Source organism: Lissotriton helveticus, chromosome 9, assembly GCF_964261635.1.
Source record: "Lissotriton helveticus chromosome 9, aLisHel1.1, whole genome shotgun sequence".
In the NCBI taxonomy this organism is placed as follows: domain Eukaryota; kingdom Metazoa; phylum Chordata; class Amphibia; order Caudata; family Salamandridae; genus Lissotriton; species Lissotriton helveticus.
In genome coordinates this window covers 491,207,816-491,229,608 of record NC_136070.1, presented here as the reverse complement: position 1 = coordinate 491,229,608, position 21,793 = coordinate 491,207,816, and the positions used below count along the sequence as shown (strand labels likewise).

General features: G+C 43.2%; 1 protein-coding gene across 1 annotated transcript in view; it reads right to left on the bottom strand.

Moving 5' to 3' along the window:
- KCNH5 (potassium voltage-gated channel subfamily H member 5) overlaps positions 1–21,793 on the bottom strand; it is an 875,857-nt gene that overhangs the window by 26,524 nt on the left and 827,540 nt on the right. Inside the window, exon 10 of the mRNA XM_078660326.1 lies at positions 4,714–4,910. Coding sequence (XP_078516452.1) covers positions 4,714–4,910 — 197 coding nt within the window. The remainder of the gene's footprint in view (positions 1–4,713; positions 4,911–21,793) is intronic.

Below are 21,793 nucleotides of genomic sequence, written 5' to 3'. Positions count from 1 at the left end.
CGCTATATAAAACTTTCAAAATCAATAAATAAATAACATGCAGAGAATACAACACTGCTGCACCCTAAGCTGCTGTTGGCTCTGCAGTTTCTGGAGTCTTATCTCTGCCAGACCCGAGTTTTTCACAGGTCTTTAAAAGACCATTTACATGCCTTTGTGAACTAGTTAATGAGGCTTTGTGTTTTTTCACCGGTTCCAGTACCCCCTGGGTCACACTCTGCCTATTCCTTACATTTGTATTTTATTTTACTGCCACAATGGAAGAATGCATTTCATGAAAAGTCTTCTCATGAGTAGGGTTGCCACCTTCCCTAGAGATAAATACCTGCCATTTATTGTTGTTTATAGAATCTGCATTGGCCTCGCCTTGACACTAAATCGAGCTGTAAATAAAATGGTATATATTCATTTGCAACGTGACTTTTCTGTCTTTCTTTCCTTTAATTATTAGTAATTGATCATTAATGCAGCCCTAGCAAATAGTTAAAAGTGTTATTTCTATTTGCTTTTTGAAGTATGCATAAATAAGTGCTAAAAATAATGGCTTTAGGTAATTTCGCTTATTTTTGTACTGGCTGGAACATGAAAATACTGGTGGTGCCTATATAAATGCGATTAGCTGGCAACCCTATTCAGGAGACTGAAAGTTTGTTGCAGGATCAGGACATTCATAATTTCCTCCATCCTTAATCCCCGATTGATGGCTTATTAGCAATAGTTTAACTTATATCTAAAACCCTACACCATCCTTCAATACAATGGTTACCCCAGGTGTGGAAATACATCCTGCATTCGGACAACTCCTTCCTCATTCTCACTTCTCACCCTTCACGTTCATGTTCACCCTGAACTCACAGTGATAACACTGCTCACCCTGAACTCATGCCATTCAGTCAATGGTGTAACAAAAGCCCCTGCAGCCCTTACGGTGTGGGAGACCACCGAGATCTGGGTGCCCCCTTTGGCACTGGCAGGCCCCTGGCATGACAGCTTGGGAGTGCATCCGTAGCGTGGGTGGCCCCCTACATGTACTTTGCAGGGGGGCTCCTCTCAAGTTTCGATAGGCTACTGCATTTTCCCTACTCTTACCTTGCACTCACACAAGCACACTGCTCCCCCTACACTCACAGCTATCACACTACAGTCATGCTGTTACCCTGAACTCACAAAGTTTATCCTCATGAGTACACCACTCACCCTGCACTCACAGCAACCACACTGCATGTATTCCTCTTGCCAAGAACTCACGCCATTCTCCCTCCACTCACATGAGCACACCGCTCACCCTGCACTCACCGTGATAACACTGCACTCACACCACTCATCATGCACTGACGCTTTTCACGATGCACTTACAGAAGCACACTACTCACCCTCTACTCATATGACACTTTAATCAACTGTCACTCTCAATGTTTCATCTCTGTAAAGTCACTCAAACAAGCATATCGCTCACCATGAATTCATTCCTCCCACTCTGCACTTTCACCCACACCCAAACTCATATGTCACATCACTCACCTGGCAGTCACTACTCTCATCCTACTCTCACATTGTTACATCGGTCACTGTGCACTCACAAAGGGACTCTTGTCACTCACACAGCTCACCGTTCACTCACATGGGCACAGCTCTCACCCTGCACTCACACCACAAAAACAAGCACAGTACTGACCCAGAATAACACCACTCACGCTGCACTTTCTCCTCTCAACCTGAACTCACACAGACAAACCTCTCAGCCTGCATTCATACAGGCACTCTGATCATCCTGCTTACACACAGGGACAATAATCTGCCAGAACTCATAGGGGCTCACTACTCACTCTGGATTGACTCCTCTCACCATGCACTGACCATTCACTCTCACAGATCACCCTTCACTCTTGCCGCTCACCCTGCCGCATACACAGGCACACCACTCACCCAGCATTTACAATGCTCACACCACCCTGCACCCACTATTCTCACTCTGCACACACTCCTCTCACCCAACACTCTCATGGATCCTCTTCTCACATTGCATTCATGCAGCTCATCTGATACTCACACCAGCACATTTTTCACATTGTAAGTTGGGTCTCAAAAGCCCCAAAATGCGAAGTGTTAAAGGATAAAATCCATTGTTGCCGAAGAAGTCAAGCATTTCAAAGGGTCATTTGAAAGATGCGATATTACATGTTTGAATGTGGAGTAGTTCAGTTCAAATACTGTTTGACCTACACGGGAAACCAAATTTAAGCCCTGTACAGCTATTTTAAGGATAGTGTATAGAGAATGTTTTATTAGGCTTCACTAAAAGGCAAGGCAGGTATAGCAGAAGCAGCAGGACAAGATTGTCTAACAGAAAAAAAGCAGATTGATTAATGAAAGTGTGAGTGGCAGTGTGTGTGTGTGTGAGTGTGACAAAGTACAAATGTACAAAAGAGTATAGAGATATAGGGCCATATGTATCAAGAAAGTATTTTGCGATTCCTAAATAGCGATTTTTAAGGAATCGCTATTTAGGAATTGCAAAATGGTATGTATGAAAAAAATCGCTTTTTTTAGCGATTCCTTAAGCTTCCCTATTTGCGAATTCGCATTTTGCGAATTCGCAATTAAGGAATAATTTCCAATGCATTCCTATGGGCCAGGAGGCCCATAGGAATGAATGCAAAATAATTCTCAAATTGCAAATTCGCAATTTGCTAATCGCAATTTGAGAATTATTGCAAGGGTGCAGGGGTGTCTCAAAGACAGCCTGCTGCACCCCTGAAATGTACATGTGTGTGCATATGGCGCATATACATGCCCTATGGGCATGTGTGTGCATCACATGCCACCTTTAAAAATGCCAAATTGTGCATTTTTGGAAGAATTCGCAAGTTACCATCAACTACAAGTTGGTGGTAATTTGCGAATTCTTAACCCCAATTCGCAAGCCAAAAATGCTACATACATAGCATTTAAGGAATCGCAAAATTGCGATTCCCTAAATGCTATGGAAAAATAAGGAATCGCACAAGTTTGCAATTCCTTATTTTGGGAATGTTTCATACATCCCAAAACATGCAAAAAGGCCGTTTGCGATTCGCAAAGGCCGAAATTCTGCGAATTTCGGCCTTTGCGAATCACAAAAGGCTTGATACATATGGCCCATAGTGAGAATGTGTGTGTGAGAGGATGTGTGTGTGTGTCACCGTATGTGTGTTATGCATGCAAGTGTGCTGCTGGTCTGGCATACTGGAGGTTATTATTGTCTTAGGGGCAAGGGCACTAACAGACTATGCCAAACTGCAGGCCCTAACAAACTTCAATTAAGACATCATCATTGGCTGTGGGGACCCGAACTGACCAACTGAGAAAGCCATACCCAGAAGCAGAGAAACAGAACACACGCCACCACTCCTGGCCGAAGGCCCTGACATGAAGTGATAATTGAGGTAACTCTGGTCATGGGATATCCTGTACTCGTTTTGTAGGGGGTGTCAATGGTAAAATGCTGACCCTTGTATACCAGGGGGGATTTTTAGCGGTACCCATGGCTGTGGCTGAAGTATCCATGGTAAATTTCTGGCACTGTCATACTGAATGTACGTCTTGGCATACGGGGTTCACCCATGAAAAAATGATGACCTTGGTATAGTGGAAGTAATTTTTGACTTTAGACATTTGAAAAACAACGAGATATAATCCTAGAAAGGCAAGGCTTCCCTGGTGCACGATGAAAGTACAGGAATATTTAATGATTGCCGTAAGGGTCTGTGGCGTTCTAGCAAATTTGATCCCAAAAGTTTCAAAACATTCTCAGGGGAGGAGTCTACTTTCCCTTAAATCATCACCAAGAAATCTGTTAACTTTTTTGCATGCTGGAATTTGGGGAAAGTATCACACCCCACCTCTTACATAGATTTTTATCAACATATAATGAGTATGAGGCTAGCTCTCACCCAATTTCTGGAAATGCTTTTCCTGCCACATTGCTGGGCTGGGTTTTGGTTGGTGTGACTGGTGCAGCCCCACCTGGCATTGCCTTTGGTATAGCGCGCTGTTTTTAAAAACAAGTTTGGGTTTTAAAGCACATGAACTTCGTTGTGCGTCAGGTAGTTTTAAGGCAATAATAAAAATATCAATTTTCCTACTAGTGAGAGTTCAGAAGTTTGTCTAGTTGCAGTTTTGGCTCTTAGTAAAGTAGCTTAAGCATGTGTATCATGCAGATCACAGAACTGAGTGTGAGTGAACTGTGAGTAGCACCATAAAATAATTAAATGTACATCAGAGAGAGTCTATGGAGAGACGAGGTGCACTGTTAGAGAGTGGTAATGAGGGAATTCATTGAGAAGAAGGATATGGCAGGGGAAAGCGCCAAAAAAGACTGCCGTAACGGCCGTCACCAGCGCTTGAGCTGGCCGGGCTGGGAGTTCTACCCTCCCCCCACCCCCCACCCTCCCCCCTGAAGTTTGGAACTAGTTGTGTCCCTGAATCCTACCCTTTATCGGAAGAAAATACATGTGTCTTAAAATGCTGGTCCTCCCAGGGGAAAAGTGCTCTTTTCTTTGATTAAAGTTCTTGTCTGTATTCTTAGTGAGTGTCCAGTATGCACAAATCGTCAATACATGCATGCGCACCCAGTCCATTTGGAAGTCTGGAGCCATGTCTACTTGTGCTTGCAAAAGAAATAAAAAGCATGATTTAAAAGAAAGGCACGAAAATATGATGCAATATGCTTACCCTCTTTCTTAGATTGCAGGTGAGTGTCAGATTCCTTGAAAATGAGTTTGCAAATGCTGTGTAAAAGTCCAGCACCTTAAGCAAGGCTTCTCGTTTAATGATGTGTAAATCACAGTAAGTCAGCGCTCGAACATTAGCGCATGCGTGAGCAAGGGTGGTTTCTTTCCAAAATACGTCTCCGAACACATCTCCTTTCCCTAGAAAAGTTTGAAAAATAATATGATGATTTACTTACCTCAATTACAGAATAATTATATTGTTTGTTAGAAACACACATGGAACAATCATAGCATTGTAAACAAAATATTTACAAAAATACATTGAATACAGTAACCATTATCATTCTAGTAAAATGTAAATCCTGCTGAAGTTTCAATATAATATATGCACGGTATAAACAGGTTAAAGGAGATGGTAGCACTGTAGCGTTTAGGTCTATCTATAGATAACTTAAGCTGCCAAGGAGGATTTGGGGGGCAGCCAACCAGAGTGAGGTCTGCCCCTGGGTATTTTGAGGAAGTGGAGCAGTTGGACGATTGCTCAGGGATTTGGGCTTCTTTTGAGCTACTTGGTAGTCCAAGGTTATAAAACCAGGCATTTTGTGTGCCATCCACCATTTTCAGATGACACGGTGGCTGGGAGGGTAGTTTATTCCAGTGAAGCATGTTTAGCAGTCTGAGCAGTTTAATGACATTACTACATCTGCAGGTTCCATTAATTAACAATAGCACTTACTAAAATGGCGTCGGTGGGAGCTTCCCCGGACGAGATGGTGGTGCAGGCGATGCAGCTCCTGGAATCTGCAGGATGTCTAGATCAGTTGGCACGATGGGCGCCGCTGAATAGCAGTCGCTCTAGTAGGGAGGTAGCGAGACGGGCCGCATCAGCAGTGCTGGCCTGTTCACAACCATGCTGGACCCTGGTGCAGGAAAATCAATGACAGGTGAGGGAACATGGAGAGTGGACCCATGTAAAGGGCAGGCTAACAAGGGCGAGGTCGCTTCCCCAGGGCTCGTGTGGGGCGCAATGGGTCTCAGCATAGGCACGTCCGTTAGCCAGGGGCAGGTTCATCATGTGTTATTCATGGGAGAGGTCGAGGCCGAATGTGGGGTGGCGTGGCCCAGGCCATTAGTAAAGGTTGGACCCAACATACGGTACATCCTCGTGAGGCTTCAGGTGACACAATGAACGTCTGGCGGGGGCTGTTGAGCATGCCAAGGGCCCTGTGGCAGCAGAGAGGGAGGAGGGAGCAGGCCAGGAGGGCCTGGGGGCAAGTGTCCCTGAGGACACAGTACATTTTAGGAAGGTGTTCAATGAGCTCCTGTGTGAGCATCATGTCCAGACACCAGATAATGAGTATGAGCAAGGGATTGGGGCCCCTCACTCTACCAGGTGGAACACTATTCAGTGGGATGGCTCAACATGGTTGGACATGGCCCTATTGGCTGTACAGGAGCGAGGAGAGTCAGGGCCCCATCAGCTGAAATATTGGCGGGCAGGGAGCCACGGGGGGTACAGATAGGAACTGTTGCAGAATCTTTGTCCTGCGCTTGCTGAAAGTGGAGCAAGTATGATGAATAGGGGTTAGAGATAGTGGGGACAGTAGAACTGTAGCCCCTAACAGAAAGTTTGAGTGATGCCTGGGTGGTAAGGACCTCCCCATTACAGTATATTGTAAGTTGGGCACTTCGCAGGGGTACAGGACCACATCTAGAGGACACCCCAGTTAAGCCAACGGTCCCAGTTGTTACTGGAGCTGTGCCAGGGAGTGAGTGGGTTAGCAGCAGAATCAGAGGGTCAAGAGAAAGGAGTGCAGCGAGCATGTTATTTACACAGCACACTGGGCCTGTCTTCCTCTTTTTTACAGGTCGGCACAAGTCAAAATGAGCCTGACTTGGGAGAGCCTTGTGCGGCTTATCGAGCACAAGGTGAAAGGAAAGCGTGGTCCCGGGCTGCCAGTTGGAGGGCGGCAATGGACAGTGACACCAATGCCCCAAGAAGGTTTGGTGTACCCTCGGCAGTGCAACACCTGGAAGGGTTGAGTGCAGCTCCAGGTCAGGAGATCATAGGACAGTGCGCCCTGCATCTTTAGACCGGTGGGGAGGGTGAGGTGTGGCCCGCTCATGTAAGTTGAGTATGGATGCTTATGGGCAACAAGGATTATGATTACGGAACCCTGTGAAGGGGGATGCACAGGATATGGATTTGTTATATACAAGCCAGCAGACTTTGCTTGACTAAGAGGTTGAGGACAGTCAAATCTTGGAGGAAGTGGATTTGAGGGACAAAGATTAAGTTGGGGCAGAAAAGGCTGTATAGTGGAAAAAAGGGGATGGTGGGGACCCTTCTAATCACTCTGCCACTAGCTTTTTGCAGGAGCATGGCACCCGGTAAAATCAGGAAGGTCAGAGCGGAGCCTGGTGTCTAGAGAGGGTAGTGAAGCAGTGGACTCCTGAGAGAGTATCGACCTTTGCACCAGGTAAGGTGTTGCATAGCAGTGCTTACCCCTCTTGCATGGTATCCATGGGTATGGAGGTGAAGGAGCCTCAGGAGAGTGGGGAGGTCCGCCTCCAGAAGTGTCTCTACATAAAGGATGCTGAAGTACACACACATGACAGTTTAGTGGAACAAACACCTGCAGGGTTAGGCAGAAAGGCAAAAACGAAGGAACATCCGCAGGGCAAACAGGCCAGGAGGCTAGTAAGGAGGAGGTAGGAGTCAGCTCGGGTCAGGGTTGAGAAGCGAGGGACAACAGGATTCCTCAAAGACACAAGATGGAGAGTATGGAAGTGAAGCTTAAAAAATGTCTTACATGGGCACATCTAAACTACTAGGGGCGCACCTCATGCTCACAATGAAAAAGAAGACTTTGATGGGCGAATACGCAGAAATGTTGAAGATCCTAAAGAGGAATCAAAAGAGGAGGAGCTAGAGCTTTCCAAAAGACTAAGAGTACTGTCAACCATTGAAAATTGGACTGCTGCTTTCCTAATAGGTCTACTGTGAGCAGCACTCAGAAAGGTCTGTAGCTCTTTTCAAATACATGGATGTGATAAGGAAGGCACAGTTGAATTATGGAGGGTGTGCCTAGGTACAATATGACGAGAAGTTCCGGGTCCGCATGGCGGTTGACCCAGAAGCACAGTGGAGGGAACTCGACCCAGATCTCTGGCAGCATACAATGGGCCCGACAAAGTTTGGAAAGTTGCTATTTACAGCCATGGCTTTGCCAATCACATATCGGCCCTTTCAGGGTCATCCCACCCGGGCAGGAGTGAGAGTGTCAAGCAAGGGTCTAATTAACCATTTTGGTACATGTTGGGATTAAATAAGGGAGTCTGTATGAGGGAATTCTGCAAATGCCACCACGAGTGTTCAAAATGTACTGGCAAGCATCCCCTGATTAACTAGTTTGGTGGAGATCCCAGATGCAGGGGGGTATGGAGAGCAACAGGGTGTAGGGTAAGTCAACACCATGGGAGTAGCAATATGGGGAGGGTAACACATACAAAGAGGGACGAAGGGGACAAGAATCTGCAGGGAAGGCTTATACACCTATTAAATTGGACAGGCTAGCTGGTTGGCTCACTCATTTCGCTAAGCATGGTGTGGCTGAGTTGTTGCTGGAAGATTTTAGGAAAGGTTTTAGGTTGGGATATGAGCACCCGAAACGGCTGTACTGGGCGACCAATTTGAAATCAGCATCAGAGCACAAACAAATTGTGATGGGAAAACTGAGAAAGGAGAGCAGAGAAGGGAGAATGGTGGGCCGTTTGATAAGTCACAGATGGACCACTTAATCGGGTCACCAATCAGGGTGGTACTCAAAAAAGAGCAAGGTCCATTCCATCTCATTCAACATCTCTCCTGGCAGGAGGGCCAGTCAGTGAATGACTATATACCCACGGAACAATTTTCAGTCAGATAATAATCCACGGAAGTGGCCTTAGCATTAATGACTTGAGCAGAACAGGGGATGCTTATGGCTAAGAGCAACATTAATTTGGTTGTCCGTTTGCTGCCTGTACACTGTGCTGATTTTCACCTGCTGGGCATGCAGTTTGAGGGTAGTGGGAACGTTGATGAAGTTTTGCGAATAGTTGGCTTGATCTCCTGTTCTCTTTTCAAGTGCTCCAGTTCCTTTCTTCAGTAGATGTTCACATGGTCCAACAGCAATGATGTGGGAACCCACTACTTAGATGATTTCTTCTTCATAGGGAGGCCCAGTTCTGCTGACTGCCAGTGTGCTCTGGACAGTATCAAGGTGCTCATGGATTACATAGGCATGCCTTTAGCACCAAAGAAGACAATAGGTCCCAGCACTGTCTTGTCTTTTTTGGGTATTGAGATCGATTGGTCTGCGCAGAGAGGATACTATCAGGTTGCACACTCTCCCATCATCACATCAGGTTTTCAGCAGGTGTTAAAGAGAATGTATGCATGTGGGGTCATTCCTACACTCATTTAATGGGATCGCAATAGCAGCCTTAGAAGATGTAGAATGGGATGCCCAGCTCATTTCTGACGCAGCAGGGGGTGCAGGTTTTGGCATCTTTTGGCAAGGGCATTGGTGCACAGAAGAATGGCTGCAGCAGTGGAAATAAGGGGGCTGTAGTATTGCATTTCTGGAATTCTTCCCCCTAGTTATAGCACTGGAGCTCTGGGGGATCAGCTGTCTCACAAAAATGTACCTTTCAGGGTGGACAACATGTCTGTGGTACAGGTTGTCAATAGATAGTGAGTGAAGGATACCCAGTTGTTGAAATTATTGAGGGTTTTTGATATTCAATGCCTATATTGTGACATAATATTTAGGATCCAACACATGCCAGGTGTGGACAATTACATATCAGATGCTTTGTTTAATTCGAAGTGGAAGATATTCCATTGGCTGGCCAGACCCAGATGCTGTAGGAACTCTGGTCTGTAGGAGAGAAAGGATGCTTCAGCTGGTATTAGGTTCTATAGCACCATCGACATGAAGAGGTTAAACTCAGGCTTGGTCTGAATTTTTAGACAGAGGAGCTAGGGGGAGACAGGAGAGCTGGCTTAGGACAGATGACGTAGTGCAATTCATGATGTTTCTTATACAACAATGAGAGTCCAGGGTGACTATTGCAGAAAAATGTATGAACCTAGCTTTCATGGGTAAACTTCTTTGTGGGTACTCTCTATCATCATGCAAGCTAGGTGAACATATTTTAGAAGAATGGGTTAGAGGGAAAGGGTGCTGTTGTTCCAAGAGAATTCCCTGACATTAGACATTTTTGGTCAGGTGATGAGCGCTCTTTCAGTAGTGTGTACATCGAAGAGTGAGTTGGCACTATTTTCACCACTCAAGTCCTGAATGTTCTTGTGGACCTTTCAGTGTTAGAAGTGTTTAGGGCTAACATTGGTAGAGGGGTCATATGAGAGGAAGTATGCAGATATCACGAGTGTCTGCCTGTCACTCCATTCTAGTTGCTGTCAGTGAGGCGCAAGGTGCCAAGATTGGTCAGGGTAGATCCATTTGGATATGGTGCCCATTCCTTTCTCATAGGCATGGCTACCAAAGCACGAAGTCGGGATTGGGAGCCAGAATATATCATGCATGTAGGCAAGTGGTCATCAAACTGCTTTAGGCACTATGTCAGGGGGAGGGAAAGTTTTTAATAAATTACAGAACGGATTGTCATATTTTGTCTGGCCCCTAGGCAGCAGGGTTGCAGAAATGGATTGTAGGACATTCCTTTGTGTAATGGGTGGGACGGTACACAAGGTCATCTGGGCAGGGGACAAATTTTGGGTTTTGGTGCATCCTTATGTGGTATTAAGTGGTATGGGGAGAGCTTCTTACTTGTTTGCACAAACTCAGGGCAGGAGTGGCATTGCCCAGACATTCTGTTGATTCATCTAGGTGAAAACGACTTGGTGGTACAGAAAGGTTAGGCTCTGATAGAATTGTGATGTATTCCTATAGGTACTGTATCGATTCCCCTATTCCTGACCCTGGTTTGGTTAATAATTAACTAGCAGGCATCCAACGGTGCAAAAAACGTTATCTGATTAAGCCACACCACGGCACAGAAGCGCGTTATCTGATTAGGTCATAACGCATGCCATCTAATTAGACAAGCGATATTCCTCCAGACCCTGATAAGGCATACGGAGTTCTCAAAACAAATCAAACCTACAGCGACCTGGGAAATTCCCATAGCCATTGTTTTGATTTCACCGAGAACTTCAGCAAAGAATGTGCGAACGAGCCCGTTCATATGACATCCTTATTGACGTATATATGTCCATCCTTACGTCAATCTCGGCACCTTTCAGGTATAAATATTACCGACATTGCCTTAAGCAAACACATGCGGTGGTGACGAGATCGGAGCAGCGAGACGTGCTGAGGAGCCCAGCAGAGAGCGAAGCCCACAGACGCTGCCCCGCCTTCCTGACGCGCTGAGAACGAGACGCTGCCTTTCTCCTGCCGAGAAATCCAGCTCCGGCGCTTCCAAGCAGCCCTCGCAGGCAGCTGGAATATCAAGACCTGGGATAAGAGATACCAGCCCTCCATCATTCTAGATCTCAGGTACAGAACTGAATAACCCCTTGCAGAGAATTCTCGAATCAGTCCCTTGGCAAAACAAACTTAACTTAAACTGCTACTTATCTACTCCCGCCCACGTATTAGGCTTAGGTCAGGTACACTGGGGTAGGCATGGTTAGAAGCACCAGTTGAGTATGATTAGTCAAATGTATATATGTATGTATCTATTTTATCCATTTTAAAGTATCATATGGCTCAGAAACCATATCAATGCTTTTACAGTATTATTTTATAATTCTGTCTCTACTGTATGCACTTTACTTAACTACAAGTATTGCAATAATAGCGATTCATTTCTCTTGTATGAGAAAAGAGACTGATCAATAAATAACATCTTTTATTGAACCACACCCATCTCTTATTTCTCTACAAACTGGTGAAACTAAGAATGCACGTACTGACTGAGTAAAATAAGTTGTCTATTGTTTTCACACGACTCTAGAGATACACTCTTGATTAGGGGAGAGCAAAGTTGTCATGTTCTATGGTTGTCAGAAACTAAATCCCTTCTTGTCTATCCAGGGAGGTTAAAATCCTCCTTGCCTATTCGAGAAAGTTTCTAGTGAACTCTGAGCTAGCTGGCAAACACAAAACTTTAAGTCTAATATCGTAGGTAGAAGACCTAGTTAACCTCTGCCCTAGGTCTATACTATTGAAGATATTATTCCAATGCGCAGAGCCTATTGGGATAATAGGAACTACACTACATGGCGCCCAAACGTTTGGATAGGCGATAAAACTAACGCAAGACATTAGAGTAACTCAGTCGTGCTTTTTCACACAGACCCCTTTTTTCCCATAATACTCCAAAGACGTCTGGAGTGGGTGAAAGGTCATATCCGCCAAACCTCGCAGGAGGAGACTCCTATGTATGGTTCTTGGTTTATTCAACGTTGAAGGATACACTGTTCCAAAATATTGTGCATCTAATCTTTGTTTCCATAGAAACCTGATCTGCAAACAAACAGAATAACCTTCTTGACAATAGTATGTCAGAAACTGAAGAAGAAAGGGAGACAGTTAGACTAGCAGCTGAACTCCTAGAAGCAGACAATACTCTGCTGGAAAATGACCCAAATGCAATACTCATCCCGGTCAACATAAGGAAATCTATAACCTTAAAACTTATAGAAAATGGACTGACACCAAGAGGTGGTACAGTCATATTCGTAATTGAGGCACACGAATATCGGCAGACAGAGGTATTCTATTCATGGATAAACTTTCCAGCAGCAAACGCTGTAACAAAGGACTTTCACTATTACAAAATAGAGGAACCTCCTAGTGAGTACACTCCTTTCGAGGAAGTGGAAATACCACTCAAATTCCAAGAGCACCTGCTCTTGTTTCATGGCGCCCTAAAACATAATAATCACATCACCTGGCTCGGTCCACTAGGTAGACCAGGAGCAACGTGGCCGGTCCTAGCCGGATATACACCACATCCAGACATTGAAGAAATGCCTGCACCAGAGCTTTTAGCACAGCTAAAACAATTAATAAAAATACATAGACAATTAGTCCAATATGTAATGCGGACTTCAACAATCCAACCAGCAATTAAAATTCCGCAGCTGACCACTCATCAGGGGAACACAAATAAAATTACACCTCAGAACATACAGTCTCCTGTCTAGGTAAAGTACCCGCAAAACGGGAACAAATTCCTTTCTGGCTAGCACAAAAAATCACTCAAATAGAGGCGGTGTTTCCAGATACCACCCCTGTTGAGAAACATAGGATTCTGACTATCTGTCTCCCAATGGGAATCGCACCACATGTGGAGGACTGTGACACTTGGGGAACAGTCTTTGCTTCCATTTACACAAAAACACATGGTGTACCATCCATGTCAGTAATACCAGATGTGCTAAAACAGATTCAAGATGAATACGGTCCAGAACCCGCTTTAACTCTCGGTATGAAACTACTGAAAGATTTCAAGCAGGTCTCGGCAATATTATTAGCCAACATAAAGGGAGAAGCAGCAAATGTGGCGATTCGCCAGAGGTTAAAAGAGACAAATATAGCAGACCAACCATCTGAAATTGCCAGAATCATAGAAAAATCCTATGAAGAACTAGGAAGAGATAGTTTGGGTGGAATACCAGTGAAACCCCAACTAGTTGAAAGTCCTGAAAAGGTATTTATAAAAAATAATTTAAACAATCAAAAAAAGAGCTGGGATGGAAATAAACAATCCAATCCTAAAGAAAAAAGATTCCAGTCCAGAGGAAAGTCTCCTTGGCAGAGAGAAAGATCTCCCGACCAAGGACGCAAGTCTCCCCAACGGGAGCCCTCTGTGAAAAAATACAACCTTAGAAATAGGGATAATATAAAGAAACCTGATAGATATCAAGATATTGATACACGTCCCTCTAAATCTTTTCAGACTTCCTCGCAGAAATCGGAAAGAAGAGGACGATCAGAACAAAGGGAAGAGCACGTCAAGTCCAAAGACAAAGAACCTGCTCATCTGAATCAAAAATTACAATTTCCAAAAAAGAAGGTAGCCAGTATTAAAGTAATCAACAATGCCGAGAATACTGAGGACACAGCTGAAAAACTGAGAATGGGCTCAGACAATGCTAGACAGCGCAGCAGAAGTGAGCATAGCTCGCAAAGTCCTTATGAATCATCTGGAGACAGTGGACACGAATGAATACAATCAGGTGGAAACTGCAGATACCAGAGTTAGCAAACCTCATAAAATATATGAAATAACATTGCGTATAGAGGGGGATAAGACTAGAAAAATAAGGGGACTATTTTGGGACAATCTGTCCAAGGGCTATGACATCCTTCTAGCTGAACAAGACTGGACTCCAGAGTTTGTCAGGGAGTGCCCACATGGCGAAGAAATAATTATGCCTGCCTTCTCAAACCATATTCCAATTCATAAAAAATATACACTTGCAAGAAAGTGGGCAGTAGCTCAAGCCCCTGCCTTATATAAAAATCATGTGGGATGGGATGAGGACTCTCCTCCTTACAAAATCCAGTTAAAATCACAACCTACTGCACAGAGGCAGTACCCGATTAAGCAAGAAGCTAAAAAACAGGTAAAAGAGATCCTAGATCAACTTGAATACCAGGGGGTGATTGAAACTTGCACCTCACAAATGAACAACCCTTTGTTTCCTGTCTCCAAGCCAGACAATTCATATCGTCTTGTTTTGGACTACAGACACCTTAACTCATGTTGCAAAACATTTGCAGTACAAAACTCGCACAGTGCTGCACTAATGAATAACAGTGCGCAAAAAATACAAAACAACCTTAGACATTTCTAACGGTTTCTTTTGTCAAAATATAGCACCAGAGAGCAGATATTTGACGGCGTTCTCAATAAATGGCACGCAAAAGAATTTCTGTCGTTTGCCCCAGGGGTTCAAGAACAGCCCAGGGTTATTCTCAGCGAGGGTAACAGAGTTACTACAAACCTATGATGACGAGGCATTATCTTATGTCGACGACATCTATCTAACAGACGATGACTTGGATACTCACTTGAAGAGAGTGAACACCATAATACTTGGGTTCGCAGCAGAGGGTTACAAATTTAACTTTAAAAAGTCAAGAAATGCCCATCTAACAGTCCTGTTTTTAGGATATGAACTATCAAGTGAAGGCAAAAGCCTGGCTGACAATTTCCTAGAGAAATGTGCTGTAATCCAAGCACCCAGAACACTAAAAAACCTACAATCAATTCTAGGCTTCCTGAATTTCGGAAGAACTTATATTATAAATTATGCAGAAAGGGTCAAACCCCTTTATGATCTAATAAAACCAGATTTTAAAAGAATCAATTGGACTCAAAAACACACAGAAATTTTGAGATCTTTACAAACAGACATGTTAATTAAAACAAAATTACAAACACGTGACAACACACGCAACCTTGTGATTCGAGTCATCCCAGGAAGATGCGGATTAACATACCTGACCTCTAATGAGGGAGAGAAGGTACCAATAGCATACAAATCACATTTGTACACAGAAGCTGAAAAAAGGTTCAGCATTAAGGAAAACATTGTTCATGCGGTTCAAACAGCTGTAGGAAAAGAAAAATACCAAGCAGACGGTAGACAGGTTACAGTCAGAACAGCAGAATCAGCTTTTGAGGCATTAACAACACCATGTAATTTACCGACAACTGCACTAAATCCAGAATGGATACAATGGGTAAATTCTGTTGCTACAGACAAAGTAAATTACTATTTTGACCCGGAAATGAAAGAATTAAAATATCTAGAATATGAGAAAGAATACCCTCTGCCAATCGACATTCTGCCTTTACGACAGTACGCCTGTGTAATACATACAAACGGGCATGCTCAACCCTCAGTTTGGGGAGAGCTGGCTTACAAGGCCACATGTGAAATTGTAAAAGAAGTGTGGCGCAGAGGTAAATTAAGACCTCTACTTACAAAAACACACTCAGTGGAAAATAATTCAGAACAACAAACGGAAATAATTTCATTAAAAATGGCGCTAGATAATGCCGATCGCGAATTCCCGACACTTATTGTGTGCGATTCGTATTACTGCGTCAAAACATACAATAACGATTTGAAGAAATGGATTCAAAACGGTTACAAAGATGACACAGGTGCAACAATAAAGCAAAAAGTGCTTTGGGAACAAGTAGTTCTTTTACAGAAAGAACTACCAAAAACTCACGTGATACATTCACTGAGTCATCAGCGTGATGGCGTTCACGTTGCAGGGAATTCATTGGCTGAGACAGCCACAGCGGGAGCAACTAAATCGGCTTCCGTAGCTACAAAGAAGCGTGCAGTAAAATACATTGACGGTGAAACTGTGCTGGCGGTGAAAACGTCATCAAAAGGCGACTGTTCAGCACTACCGATCAATTATCCACTCAATTATACATACATAATCGATGCAAACTCAGTCCCTTTTGCTCGAATCCCTGGAGTGGGGGATAGAGTGATTCCAAACACGGACAGGAGAGGCTTGTTAATAGCAGACGCACATATGGGTGAGGGTCTCAGACACCTTAAGCTAAAAGATTCTCTGGAAGAATTACAATCAGTGTACTGGTGGCCAGGCATGAGTCTGCATCATCACATTTTTGTAAAAAACTGCCCAGACTGCAATAGAGATCGCAGTGGCGAGCGGGGAGGACTATTGCCATGGCATTTCACTCCAGATAAACAACAACAATAAGAAAGCCCCCATCGAAAAAAAAAAAGAAAGCGTTATATTAACATAAAAGACTAATTTTCACTTATAATGTAGACCCCAGCGCTCGGCTGGCGTCTGGACTGTTATAAAAGGATTTGCGAGTCTATAATGGCATATACGCTAGGAGCATGCTACGTTTTGACTAATGTATTCCTTTTAGCCTTCAAGCTTATGGGGAAGCATGGCCAAATGAGCATAGCATAGCGGGACTCTTCTCACTTCCTTCCTGAGGGATACGGGATGGTGTAAAGAAAAAACCAAGACATAAAGCAATCTATAACGGAAAAGGTATTAGGTTCGGGTACTGGGTGGGTCAAACATCTAATAAGTGTCCAACGTAGTCTAAATAACCTGCCAAGGAATTCTCTGAAAGGGTTCAGTCCGTACGAACTATTGTTCGGGACTAGAATGATGATCCAAGATCTTGATAGTCAGACTTCAGTGGTTAAAGACAAAAGCTTTGATATCAAAGATCGTTTGGCTATTTTACAGGACTTAAATGAAACAAGAAAAGACCTGAGCAACATAAAGTTGAAACAACAGCCAACAACCACTGAAGAGAAACCACCTGTCCCAGCAAGGCCTGTCTGGATTCCAAAAGTCGGGGATCTAGTCAGAGAGAAGATCGCGGTAAAGAAGGAATTTGGGCCTTCTTACAGAAAAGCAGTTCCTGTCTTGTCTGTCAACGGGACAAGATCAGTAGTACTACCGCCCCTTGCTGGTAAAAAGGAGAACCGAGTTGTATCCATCGACCTGGTTAAACCACAATCATGTGGCCAATAACAAACAGTAGGCCAAGTGGACTCCCAAGAAGTAGCAGAACACCAATGTTTGCTACGAATACAGAGGCTCAAACTGGAAGACTGATCACATTTGGGAAATCTCAGTGAATCAACAAGGACTATGCAACAAAGCAATGGAACTTGAACCTCTTAAAACCCAAATTAAAACTTTTCATCAAGAAACAACAACCTATGATGATGTAACTGCAGACTTTGCTAATGAAAGAAAGCAAAATCCAAAAGCAATTGGAACAATTGACAGAACAGCATCCGGCTACTTCATAAACTTCGATGATTCATCTGAAGACCTGAGTGAAACAAAGAAACAGCCATCAACAAAAACTTTTAAAGACAAAGCTAAGGAACTTTTTCAACAGCTGAAAGAAACCTATCTGATCTCTCCATGGATTGAATTTTGGGTGGCCTTCGGTGCATTTACCCTCATTCTTTGGCTCATCTTAGTACTATGTTTGGGACATTTCATTGAAGGAAAATATGCTAAAATGGACACAGCAAGCCAGAAAATCAACTTGGTCCTTAAACCACACACATCTTCACACATCGAGAAAAGAGAACTTTCTTCAGTAAACTTCACAGCCAATCCTATACCAGGCGGTGTAGCATGGGACAAAACTGATTATGAAATATATGGTCCGGTTGAAATCCTGAAGTATCCACACCAATTCAAGATCTCATTGAGTGACTTTGTAAAACCAAGCTCATTTGCGGATGATTGGGACTTTGAAAGTATTAATGATATGATGTCTGATCTTGTGATGTCTGCTAAATTCACAGAACATGATTATTTGCAGGGTTCGTCTAATTATGATCAGATGTTCTGCTACAACCATTATGGTAACCATTATCTACATAAATCTGCTCAACCTAGAAATGTTTTAAATTATAACCAATGGGAACATTGTGCTACTCCTCCAAAAGATAGCTCAAAACATTTTATGATAAATATTCATACTTTTCAGGGTTTAACACAAGTAATGCAGAAACATTTTATTTCAAATTGTCAAATAAGACAGGTATGAAGACCATGCTTACAAACACAAAATTGATATATTCCGATTCATTCTTTGAACAAATGAATACATTTGGGTTTGATTTCTGGAACAATAATATTGAAGCAAAAACTGTTTGGGGTACAAGAGATTGGCAAGTACAAGGTATAGAATCATTGTTTAGAGCCTGCATGATCCCAGAACAAGTTATATTTTTGAACGACACTATTCAACAAACTACCTGTCTTGGCTTAGCCAAAATCAAAGATTTGAACAAAACGTCTATTCCAAAGCCAACAGTGAACAGTAATAGCTCTATAGATGTTGAGATAGACGTAAACCATATATTAAACCAAAACAGAACACATCCTGAATGGAAAAAAATGGTAGATCTGGCCCACAGATACAAATAACTGTCAAGACAGATTCCTGAACAAAGAACAGGGGTTCACATTGACTAGGCCAGACCCTAGATATTCCCAAAGACAACATCCAGGGATAGTAACAACCTACAGCGTGGGCAAGCTCTGCCTTCAATGGCTACAAACGTCCACACTGGCTGAAATTAAGCAACACCTAACTTTACTTACAGAAGGTGCTGACTTGCGTGATTTCATATTGGGACCACGCAAACAGCGTCAAAAACGTTTCATAGCGGCCTCTATATAAGCAGCTTATAACGAAGTCTGGAAAGTAACTCAAATTGAGACAGCATAAAAAATACGGGAAATTGACCGTATTAATTTGGAAAAATCACTTTCTGTGGTGGACAATGGGTTGATGACTCTGTCCTCCAGAATATATTCTCTGGACAGCATTGCGTCTTCAGCAATCGATATAATATCGCAAGACTTACTGATGTTCCAACACGGTCAGTCCCAATTGCGTTCTATTGTACAGCTTGGCTGGACGTTACAAAATTTGCGTTCTGGCTATGTGCCTTGGCTTTTAATCAACACAACATCATTATTTAATATCTTTAACCTCACTGATAAACAAATCAGTTTGGCACAGAAGGGTGCTGACTATACAATTCTGAGCATTGAAAAACTTGAGAGATTACCATTGACAATGTCAGAACGACCTGTCATTGAATGGATAATACATGGGATAATAAATATTCCGATAACTACTTTCCAGTTTCAATTCTGCCAAAAATATATACAGGCAGGCCAGTATGAAAGGTTGGGTAAAGGATACATTAAGTCAATATGGAACTTGCCCTATACACACAAATGTGTCAGCAATAAAGGCAAGGCTCACGTCATCAAAAGAAACGTATGATCTCCAAGTTGCAAGGACAACAGAAGAGATTCATTCATTGTTATCAACTAATTCCCCCATACATTTCGCAGAAATACTGAACGAAATCTTAAATATTTCTGATACCAATGGTATCTCCAGTGTATTTAAAGCAGTGTTTTCGGGTGCTTTAACTCCATTCAAAGCCATCCTGGGTATTTTTCCAGACTTTGTCCATTCCATTTTTGGCGGACTTCCACTCCTTTTGGGACTAGTAGCGGGTATTCTATTTTTGATCCTGTTATTTCACTATGGCAAACCATGTCACAGACAAAACACCTGCGACAAGGGAAGAAATGATCCTAGCCATTGGCTACCGGGAAACTAAAATCCTTGGACTATCCCGGCTCAGAGACCTGAACATGACTTGGTTTCTTTCATTTAGACCAATGTGGCAACGTTGTGTTATGCCTGTATTAAGGTGCTTGCTATGCGGCGAAGAATGCGTGTTGGACACCTGTCTGGCACTACAATCGGATGTGCCAATGGACGCAGACACCTTGTTGGGTCCGGTAACGGCTCATGCATTGTGCTGTCCCCAGCGGCTACCAATCCTGATGACGGCATTCGTGGAGTCTTCACCACTACGATTGAGGGGTAGTGAAGTACAAGATGAAAGCAGCATCGATCAGGTACGACCTTCAGTCAGCTATGCTGATCCAAACATCAATGGAGGCAAACATGCTCAGGCTCATGAATGCATGGTAACAACCTTTTCCGAATTAGTGGAACTTACGCAAGAAGCTGTTGACAGTTTTTTCAACAGTCTAAATAATATGATGTTTTCATCAGAGCAGCAGGAATAACTTTGAGCAAACTAGCACTTGGAGTTCCCTACATGCTGAATTTGGCCTTCAACTTTTTGAAGAAAAGCGATATGAAAAGATTTTTTTCTCATAATTTTTTTTTCAGACTGCAAGAACTTTTTCCCCAATTCGACAATATTTAAGATTTTTGGGACACTTATCTTCTGCTTAAAGTAGACGTTATTCTTAGAGAACTAAATTTCTATTTTTAGGTAGTCACAAGACATTCGCTATGCTAGCACTGTTATACATAAATTTATGATTGTGATGAAACGGTCTCGCACTTTTTTCTGTATTAAGAGCCATTTCATGTGTGGTTTTCGCATTTAGATTATGCTGAATTTTTAACATATGAGTAGCATTATTAGACTGCTTGTGCTTATAGTATACGTGACAGTACATGTGATTGTGTTTCGTATATTTTATAAAATCCAATTTTCGGAATGCATATAAATGTATTTTGGGGTGGTACGGTATACACAAACGCTACTGATATTCACTATGCCTAGATTTGTAAATATGGACATAGTCTACGTGGAGTGGGTGTGATGTATTCCTATAGGTACTGTATCGATTCCCCTATTCCTGACCCTGGTTTGGTTAATAATTAACTAGCAGTCATCCAACGGTGCAAAAAACGTTATCTGATTAAGCCACACCACGGCACAGAAGCACGTTATCTGATTAGGTCATAACGCATGCCATCTAATTAGACAAGCGATATTCCTCCAGCCCCTGATAAGGCATACGGAGTTCTCAAAACAAATCAAACCTACAGCGACCTGGGAAATTCCCATAGCCATTGTTTTGATTTCACCGAGAACTTCAGCAAAGAATGTGCGAACGAGCCCGTTCATATGACATCCTTATTGACGTATATATGTCCATCCTTACGTCAATCTCGGCACCTTTCAGGTATAAATATTACCGACATTGCCTTAAGCAAACACATGCAGTGGTGACGAGATCGGAGCAGCGAGACGTGCTGAGGAGCCCAGCAGAGAGCGAAGCCCACGGACGCTGCCCCGCCTTCCTGACGCGCTGAGAACGAGACGCTGCCTTTCTCCTGCCGAGAAATCCAGCTCCGGCGCTTCCAAGCAGTCCTCGCAGGCAGCTGGAATATCAAGACCTGGGATAAGAGATACCAGCCCTCCATCATTCTAGATCTCAGGTACAGAACTGAATAACCCCTTGCAGAGAATTCTCGAATCAGTCCCTTGGCAAAACAAACTTAACTTAAACTGCTACTTATCTACTCCCGCCCACGTATTAGGCTTAGGTCAGGTACACTGGGGTAGGCGTGGTTAGAAGCACCAGTTGAGTATGATTAGTCAAATGTATATATGTATGTATCTATTTTATCCATTTTAAAGTATCATATGG